General features: G+C 39.1%; 1 protein-coding gene across 1 annotated transcript in view; it reads right to left on the bottom strand.

Moving 5' to 3' along the window:
• Nucleotides 1-3,629: 3,629 nt before the first annotated feature.
• Nucleotides 3,630-10,409, bottom strand: part of RAB8B (RAB8B, member RAS oncogene family) — an 81,873-nt gene continuing 75,093 nt past the window's right edge. The window contains exons 7-8 of the mRNA XM_003784401.2: nucleotides 8,958-9,008; nucleotides 3,630-7,856 (exon numbers count right to left, since the gene is read on the bottom strand). Of these exons, the coding sequence (XP_003784449.1) occupies nucleotides 7,764-7,856; nucleotides 8,958-9,008 (144 nt within the window). The 3' untranslated portion in view covers nucleotides 3,630-7,763. The remainder of the gene's footprint in view (nucleotides 7,857-8,957; nucleotides 9,009-10,409) is intronic.

The raw sequence follows: 10,409 nt of genomic DNA, 5'->3' as shown, positions 1-10,409 counted from the left end.
GGTTGCAGCCGTCATTGTTGTTTGGCGGGTCCGGGCTGGGGATTCGAACCCGCCACCTTAGGTGTACGTGGCTGGCGCCTTAGCTGGTTGAGCCACAGGCGCCGAGCCGATTCATCTTAATAAATGGAAATTCTTTTGTATTTAATAGTAGTATGGTAAGGGCTAGAATAAAGACCAGATAATGAAGCTTTTCATATTTTTGCTGCATTTACTGAGGCATTTACGGATTTATTTCAAATCTTCTTTTAAGGGTGGTGCCTGTGGCTCAAGGAGTAAGGTGCCGGCCCCGTATACTGGTGGTGGAGGGTTCAGGCCCAGCCCCAGCCAAAAAACTGCCAAAAAAAAAAATCTTTAAATTAAAAAGTAAATGAAGAACAAAACTTCTAAATTACACTTGGCTGCTAAATTAAGTGTAGCTTTCTTCAGCAGCATGTTAATTGTTATGACTACTGAACTTTACTGATTCTTTCAACATTTATTAAATACCTACTAGGTGCCAGACCCCTTAATGGGTATGGTGGACACAAAAACTAAACATGTGGGTCCCACCATTTAGAACAGTGGTTCTCAACCTTCCTAATGCTGTGACCCTTTAATACAGTTCCTCATGTTGTGGTAACCCCCAACCATAAAATTATTTTCGTTGCTACTTCATAACTGTAATTTTGCTACTGTTTTGAATTGTAATGTAAATATCTGAGGTGCAGGATGGTCTTAGGTGACCCCGTGAAAGGGTCATTCAACTCCCCCAAGGGGTTGTGACCCACAGGTTGAGAACTGCTGCTTTAGAAGCTTAGAGTGTCCTTAGCTGAGAAAGAAAGTAAACAGGTAACTTGAATCCAGAGTGGGGAACAGCACTTTGGGAATATACTAGATGGTTTGTGGCTAAAATCTTCCCAGAGAAACCCTTACTGAGTCTTGAAAGGTAAGTAGAAGCCATTCAGGTAAAGAGGCAGGAAGTCAGCAGAAGGAGCAACATAGGCAAAGGATTAAAAAAGTGTGACGTGCCGTGCCGGGTGGCTCACGCCTGTAATCCCAGCCCTTGGGAGGCTGAGGTGGGTGGATTGTCTGAGCTCACAGGTTCAAGACCAGCCTGAGCCAGAGCAAGACCTCGTCTCTAAAAATAGCAGGGCATTGTGGTGGGCACCTGTAGTCCCAGCTACTCAGGAGGCCGGGGCAAGAGAATCACTTGAGCCCAAGCGTTTGAGGTGGTTGTGAGCTATGACACCATGGCACTCTACCAAGGGTGACAAAGTGAGACTCTGTCTCAAAAAAAAAGTGTGACATGTTTGGGGAACTGACGTGGTTCCAAGAAAGGGTATGAGGTAAGGTGTGACTGGAGAGAAAGATGTGGGGATGGCAAAGGGCTTTTTTTGCCAGGCCAAGTTGAGGTTTCCTGCCAAGGTTACCATGCCAGCATTACATGTAGCTGTGACAGGGTAAGAGTCAAGTTAGAAAAATGTCTGCACTGTGAAAATTGGACTGGAGGAAAATAAGATTAGAGGCTGAGAGACTGCTTAGGAGAGGTTTACAGTGAGTTAGGCAGAAGCGGGGGAGGCCTCAACACAACACTGGCAGTAATAATGGATGTGTGGATAGATTAAAAAGAGATGAAGAAGGTAGGACCTGTTAGACTTAGAGGCTGACTGAGGACCTAGATTGAAGATGGTGCTATGTATTACGATGGAGAAATATCAGGATTCTCTCCGGGAGTGGGGGTTGCCGGGGAGGTGGCAAAGTTAGGGTCGAGTGTGGGTTTCAGACACCTGTTTGATGTACTCCAGCAGATCCAAGGGGATATGTCCAGGAGGCAGATGAAGTTTTAAGTCTGGCCCTCTGGAAACACGTTGGAAATCTTTACTAGCTTCCTACCGCTGCTGTGTGAAACTGCCACAAACTTTGTGGATTAAAGTAGCACAAACTTATTCTCTTATAGTTATGGAGGCCATATGTAGAAACAAGTCTTACAGGGTTAAAATCAAGGTATCAGGGTGGTTCCTTTTGGAGGCTTTAAAGGAAACTCCTTTTCCTCCCTTTTTCCAAGTTCTTTTTTTTTTTGAGACAGAGCCTCAAGCTGTCCCCTGGCTTGAGTGCTGTAGCATCGCAACTCACAGCAACCTCCAACTCCAGGGCTCAAGCGATTCTTGTGCCTCTGCCTCCCAAGTAGCTGGGATTACAGGCGACTGCCACAATGCCTGGCTATATTTTGGTTGCAGCCTTCATTGTTGTTTGGCACACCTGGGCTGGATTTGAACCCGCCAGCTCGGGTGTATGTGGCTGGCACCTTAACCACTTGAGCCACAGGCGCTGAGCCAGCCTTTTTCCCAGTTCTAAAGGCTGCCCCACCTTGGCTCATAGCCCTGCATCAGGTCACATTTTCTTCCTCTGCTCCCATCACCAGCTGGATTCTTTCTGACCCTACCATGTCCCTCTCATGAGGACCCCATGATTATTATGGGATCATGCAGGATCATCTCCCATCCCATAGTCCTTGATCCTATCTGCAAAGTACCTTTTACCATATAAAGTAACATTCACAGGTTTCAGTAATTAGGATAGGGACACCCTTGGGCAGTTTTATTCAGCCTTTCCACAGAAGTTAGGGGCATTTAAAGAGACATGAAAAGAGATGAAATTATTCTGTAAAAGTGGGAATCAGAAGAATGTCTGAATGTCAGAAGCCAAGGGAAGAGAACATTTCTGAGTGAGGAGAGAGATTCTGGTCAAATGATGCCAAGAAGGCAGCTGAGATTAAGGCCTGGAGATTGTCCACTACTTTAGCAACTAGACCATTGTAAGCGCAAAGTCAGCAAAGTAGTGGGGGGTGATGTGCTGAACTGGGGTAGGTTAAGGAATAAATGGGAAGTGGAAAAGTGAAGGTAGATAGTTAGAGTCGGCAACTCTTAGAAAAGCTAACAGTAAGAGGAAGAAGAAAAAGAGCAGGTAAGAGAGGAAAAGGAGACAACAGGGTGGGAGGGTGGAGGAGGCTCAGATGCTGTGGGCGTCGGGGTTAGAAGGTGTCAGGGAAAGAGCTGTGAGATCCTTGAAGAGTGGCCTGGGGTGGGAGGACACATCCAGAGAAGAGGGAGGGAGAGCTCAGTGTAGGAGGAATGGCTCTGCTACCAACAGGAGGGACTGAGGACAAGGGAAACCACAGATCAGGGAGGGAGAGGAGCGCTTGAGGCTGATGCTGCTCTCTGTAAGGTGGGAGATAAAATATCTATGAAGAGGAAAGAGGTAGGAAGCTTAAGAACAGCGAAAGTTTGAAATGGCTGTGGGATGAATGGGAAAGGTTGAGGCTGGGAACTGTATGAGCAAAGTAGGAGAACGTTAACAGGGCCAGCAGCATAGACTAAGTGAAAACAAAACAACAGAAACGAAATTTGCAAGGCCTAAGAAAGGAAGGATAATCAGTTTAAGGCTACAGGTTCTACAAGACAGTAACTTCAGGGTATCCTAAACTAAGTATAAGCAGGGCATCTGGACATTTTTCTAAGTCTTTAAATAACTCTGGGTCAGATAGAAAGTTTGCTGACATATCTCACGTCTACCATGGTTTGAATCATATACCTTATCGAATTTACAAAAACATGTTTAAAATGTGCAATCCATTTCAGAGAGTCATGAGTATTTTCATTATGTAGTTTTTATTTTAGACGAACATTATTGTAAATAAAAAAAGTTCACCTGGAATAAAATCCACTTTTTAAAAAAAACAAAACAAAAACACAGCATCAGTATCAGTACACAGTTAATGAACTGGCTTCAACAGGATTAAACACAGGACAGGTCCACTTTATCTGCAGGAGCTTCTCACGTCAAGCCATTGGAGCAAAAATAAAGTATGTTTAAACATACACAGTAGGATCATTCTATGGAAAAACTAGATATTCTCCATTGGGGCACGATTTCTGTCAAATAGTTTATGGTATTTCGCATTAAAGGAACTGCAGTGTCAGCTGCAAACAAAATCCATCTGTAAGGCCTATAATAATTAAATTCACATTTTCAGAAAAGGTAAGAAAATGAAATGAGTTCTATTAGTTCTTGGCAACAAGAAATGCAATTGCATATGGCACACGCATTTCAAGGAATGAAGTCATCTGAAAATAGTTCTAAAATAATCGTTTACTAATTTTCATTTCTGTACATGTCAGTCATTTAGATTTTTTTCATACTGAACATCACATTAATGTTATTAGTCTAAAAGAAAACTGGACTCTACTCTAAACTTGGGCTAGAATTTGAAACTGTATTAACCTATCCTGCCCTCCCAGGTCCCTCTACCTGTCAAGGGATTTCACTTTTAGACATTCCCTTCTCCCACCTACCCCACCCCTTCAGATGTAACAAGAATGAAAAAGGAATGTGTTTTCTGCTTAAAAAATAAATTCTAAAAAAACCTGATTGCAGAAATGAGTGCTTACAATTTGAGATGAGTAAACCAACGCATTGAAATGTGGTTTTAAATTTTTAAGCTTAGAAGCTCTTTTTTAAAGATTAAGAACTAAACTTGCAAAGGAATCTAAGTCATAAATTTGAAAAGAATGCTTAAATGTATCATGTACTGATCACAGGGAAAATTTTATAAGCCTTAATACAGACTCTCAGCATTCAGAACCTGTAAGATGGAGTTATAATCTCTTCCTTAGAAACTTCTGTAAAAATGTATCTATATTGCACAGCTAAATGTATTAATGAAGACAAGGAGATAATACTTTTTTTTTTACTCTACCGGATAGGACATGTATGTTCTATTCTAAACTAAGATATCTTCTATCTTTCTCTAAGATACCTTCAGCTCAAAACAAAACATAGAATCTAAATTTTGTTGGAAGGCTGGCTCACCGTTTTTTCTACCAGGTATTAGAATACTAGTTAGCTAAATGAGGTATAATTAAAAAATAGTCCTTCAAAGTAAAGAGGATAGTCTTCTGAAAATTTATAACAAAGACTGCACAAAATGTTCATGTAAGTAGTAAGAAACCCTGTAGCACCTACTAACTGATGCACAGGTGGATTATTTTATCATAATCTGCCTCAAGTAAAATATAGCTAAAATAGGTTCCCAGTGAAACATTTTACAATCAACTGACTTACATGCTACTTAGTTACAGCACATTTTCACTGTCTGAGGCCCTCAGAGTCTGTTTGAAAAGGTCTAGTCCAATCACTGTCAAAAATTAGCACACTGATTATAAAGTGCAGCCGCTGCACCATTAAACTGCTGCAAACCTCTCATGAACCTTATCCATAAGACCACAGAAATGTTCACAAAAAACTCGATTTCTCAGTTTCAGCAGGGAACAGACAATGATCTGTCACTAAATTCTTCTACGAATAGAAAAAATAATGCACTATATGTACATTATTAAGCAAAGTGGAATATTTATTGGGTCATTTTACCATGCAGAAAGTGAATTTCCTATGGTTTTAGCTCAATTTATATACAATTTAGCAAAGCTAAATGTAAGAAAATAGCAAGGACAATTTATTTTTATATAACAGAGCATATACTCCCAGTTTGCTGCTACTTCAAAGAGCACTTTTAGACTCATCTAACTTTTTTACAGGCTCTTTCAAAGGGAAGTTCATGGAGACTAGTTATTAACCCATGTAAGACAAAAGAAGAGAGGAAACAGAACAAAAGCAAAAGCATTCTGTTTAAAAGAAAAAAAAAAAAAAGCTAACCACAGAATATGTCAGTTTTGGTTTGCAGACAACCCCTGAGATATAAACCAAAGTGTTAAGACACCAAATAGTCAGAGGTAAATTACTAAGAGAATTACATTCATACATGGTGTCATAGCACTTGCCTTTTAGAAAGGACTTTATTACCATCCAGAAAGCTTAACTGCTTGGAATTTTTTCAGAAAATTAGTTAAAACAAGATATTTCTAAGAAATTATTTTTTTCTTTTTGAAAAATGTATATAACTTTGAAGACAGTAGATTTACAATCAAGTTTCAATCATGGAATCACTATCCTGGGACACCAGTGGTAACTATAAAAATTATCAAGAAGGCTAACATTTGTCAACAGTAAGTTTGGCGTATTCATCAAAAATAGCTCTGGCATCTCTGCAGCTGCTAAATTGTTCCTAAGTGTTCTAACAAGTGGTAAAGGTTGACTGGTCTGAGTATTCTAAGGACATATCTTCCTTTGAAGCAGAATTCTTGGTGGTAGGTAACAAGCAACCTATTTAGATTTCCATCTCCTGTTCTAAACTATCAAGCATGATAGCAGCCTTTGAGAAGCAAATTAGGCATAACAGGAAGAATAATTAATAGAATTCATTCCTCTAATCACCTCTGTCTTATTGCCTTCTGTGTTATGGCACTGAGCGCTAGACTAAAAGCAACAACATAGTGATCTGAATTTGGCACATACGTTAACACCAAATACCTTTATTTCTTACATGATGCTTTCATCTACCAAATGTATACCAGTACCAGTGTTTGGTGAGAAAGGCAACTAAGCTTGTGGTTGGCTTTGGCCCAAAGGACTCGACTAAGTTCTATAACAATGAACCTAAACAGATGGAACTGGGTTCTACAATATTCAACAACAGATGTTTTAAAACTGAAACCTTGATCATAGTTTCTTAATGAAAAGGCAAGACTTTTCCTAGAAGCTGTGCTAGGTCTAATTACTTTCATTAAAAAAATACTTATTCAAATAAAAACAGTACCAAAAAATCATTATTTTCACCAATACCAAGAACTATCTATTACATTTGTATCAACAAGTTATTCTCCCTAGAGGTAAGCTTTTTGCAAACTAAAATCTAAGTCTAACTTTTGTTAACTTTTGCAGACAGGGCTTATGGTCTGCAAAACTGGGAATTACAACTAAGCCAGCAAGCTAAGGGATGGAACTTAAAAAAAATATTATACATATCTTTATGTGACAGAACCACAGTTAGATGCTGAAATAAAACCCTAAATGGTACATTTTTCTGCCTACATAAAATTTCAGCTGAAGAAGTACACAAATAGAAATATGACAATGCTCAAATATGTTATTAGTTTTAGATAAGTGAATAATTACAGTAAGTCAAACGTGAGACAGAACCGCAAATACAAACCCCAGGAAAAGTGAGATTATGGTGACTTCCAAAAAGTTTTCAGAGGTTAGGCAAAGGTAATCAATTTATAAAGTGATTCATCCAGCCACTCAGACTCTCATAAAAAGGTTTAAAAATGAGGCAAAGCTCTTAATGATCTGAAGAAATAAAGAAATTATTACGTCTGAGGAATAGATAGGCTTTTTAGAAAATTTTAAAATGAATTTAATGATTCTTATTTAAGAAAATCCCAAATCAGAGCATTTATATAAATGCTTTCAAGGCAGTGGCATTCTGCTCTCTTTGAAACATCCCTAAATGTACAAATTTGTCTAGAACTTTATGACACAGAAGTGTGCAAATACACGGCTAAGATTGTGCTGTAATAGGCTACCACTGATGTGCAAAGTGAAAAAGAAAGATAGCAGCTTCTGCAAAAGGCAATAAAACAATGAAAAACAAGTTAGGTCCGGCGTGCGTCTCCACTTCATCGCTTCCGTGTTTGAAAAAAAAGGAGCCTGTTCTTTTGCTAGGCCAAGCGGCTGGAACCCACGTGGCGTTCTGTGTTGAGAGGTCTAAGTTGAACGGTGCTCTCAGCAGCAGCCCGGTGGTGTGATTCTGAGGCTGGGTGACCTGTGCTTTCAGAGAAGCAGGAAAAGGCCTTCTAGGCGTGCTGCAGTCTCTCAGAAAGAGTTCATCAAAGTAACAAACAGCGGAAGAAACTGGTCTTCTTTGATCGGTTTTCTGTTATTTTCACTGGGCCGCCTGCCCCAGCTGAATTGCTGTCATTCTAAAACACAGAAGATAGAGTTACCAGGGAAATAAAGGTTTCGTGGCTTGATCCCAGTTATCTAAAAAATAAAAATCATTAAACCGTGTGACCTACGTATTCAGTGAAATATGCATTTCACTAGAGTATTTTATTAGAAAAGGAACTACTTAAGCACCAATGTCTTTTTTCTTTGGAAACGGTGGATTAAAAAGAGAAAAATGTCCTCGGGATAGTACTTTTATATCAATAATATATTAGATAGGAAGCTCCTATTTCTAGTTTGAAGAAATTATAACCAGTGAAGTATAAAGTTTCAAAGATAGTGATGGAAACAATGTTAAGATACTGGTACAGACAATCCTGTTAGAAGAGCTGGTAATATAAGGCTTACTGTTACAGTCAGGACTCAGGTTAAAACAAACATTCAAGGTTGTCCTAAGGATTCATCATTTGAGATAGTTTCCAATTTAAGCAAACTTTAGCAACTTCAATACCATAATTATATAGATATAAATATCTGTCACATAAATTAAGAAAACTGAACTAGATAATCTTATGGCATAAAATCTAATTTGTGCCGTTATTATTGTCATTAATCTTTTTTTTGAGACAGAGTCTTATTCTGTTGCCCTGGGTAGAGTACCATGGTGTCACAGCTCACGGCAACCTCAAACTCTTGGGCTCAAGTGATCCCCTTGCCTCAGCCTCCAGGGTAGCTGGGACTACAGGTGCCACCACATTGGGCTAGTTTTTCTATTTTTAGTAGTGACAGGGTCTTGCTTTGCTCAGGCTAGTCTTAAACTTCTGAGCTTAAGCAATCCATTTTGCCTTGGCTTCTCAAAATGTTAGGATTACAGGCATGAGCCCTATTTTCATTACTCTGATCGACATTCAATTAAAGACCACTTAAAAAGACAGATGAAAGAATGGAGACAGCTGTCGTTCAGAACTAAGAATCCTAAACAAACTCAAAGTTTAAGAACCAGTGTTCACCAAATGAATATCTGAGTCAAGAAAAGAATGAGTTTAATGTGAATAAATTGTAATCAAGTCTATCCTTTTCTTCAAATGTAAAATAAAAACAGAGCACAATGAAAATAAAAATTATAAGATACAAACCATTTTTCTGTTGAGTTTTGTCATTATATCTCGTGCAAGTGTAAAAAATGCCTATAGGTAAAACAAAAATTTTCTTTATTATACATTCATAATATATTTTAATATAGAAATATTGAATTTTCATTATTCTATCAAATATATTATTACTCCAAAGTTTTAAAATGAGAAAATAACAATTGCAATCGTAATATGCATATGAATGTTATATGCTTTTTTACCTGTGTCATAAACATTTTCCTAAGTTATCAAACTGTCATTCCTTCATTCATCAAATATTTCCTTCATGTAATATCTAACACAGGTTCCTAATGTAACACATGTTGAGTTCTGAGTAGATTCCTTAGTAGACTGAGAACAGGGCAGAGGCTCTGTCTAAGCCACCCCACATCCCCAGAGCAGGACACAGTGTCTGGTCTAGGACGTGTTGAATGTCTGTTTAATGAGTAAATGAATGATTATGTATCATCCTATAGATCTAAGATATGTCTTCACAAAAATCTCTACTTTTTATTTCAGATCTCTCTTTCAAATTGCTCTCACACATACATAAGTATGTATAATCTTCCATGTCTTCACATCCCACTATCCCAACGGTTCCTGGAGCTCAGCTGTCAATAAATTCCCCTCCATGGAAATCAGTTCAATGGAAGCAAGACAAATCTGAGTAATCTCAGTGATACTTTATCCACAGTGTGTCTTGACTCAAACCAAATCTTATTTAAACCCATCATTACTTAATTTTGTTTCTATAGAGCCAAGAACTGTTAAATCTTCTTCAGTTGTCTCCAGGCTAAATTCACTGTTATCAACTTCTTTGCACTCAACCACTCTTTCTTTTTTTTTTTTGAGACAGAGTCTCACTATGTCACCCTGGGTAGAGTGTCATGGCATCACAGCTCACAGCAACCTCAACGTCTTGGGCTTAAGCGATTCTCTTGCCTCAGCCTCCCAAGCAGCTGGGACCAAAGGCGCCCGCCACAATGCCTGGCTATTTTTTGTTGCAATTGTCATTGTTGGTTAGCAGGCCCAGGCCGGGTTTGAATCCACCAACTTCAGTGTATGTGGCTGGTGCCATAACCACTGTGCTATGGGCACCGAGCCCACACTCAACCACTCTTGATCTTAACTTCAGGAGAAGGAAGGACCTTTTCCAATCCAATCAAATAGAAACAATATGATAACTACCACAGTAGGATCTCTGTAAATTGACCACCCAAGGGACTGTAACAAACTGGTCAACACACAGAGGTGGTCAACATAAAGAACTAGGCCTGCTGCACTGATAGGTACATGTGGCGCATGTCCAGTCTATGGAAATCAGGTCAATGGTAAGGAGGTGGTCAATGCAGGGAGATGGTCACCTATGGAGCATCTGCTGCATTCTTACTCATTGTCAGTGCCTCACTGTCATGCTGGCCACCTACACGTCTAAATAAGCCCATCTCAGTTTTC

This window comes from Otolemur garnettii, unplaced genomic scaffold (genome assembly GCF_000181295.1).
Source record: "Otolemur garnettii isolate 467f Iridium unplaced genomic scaffold, OtoGar3 scaffold00011, whole genome shotgun sequence".
NCBI lineage: Eukaryota > Metazoa > Chordata > Mammalia > Primates > Galagidae > Otolemur > Otolemur garnettii.
The sequence above is the reverse complement of the archived record's forward strand: the minus strand, read 5'-3'. Positions and strand labels throughout refer to the sequence as shown.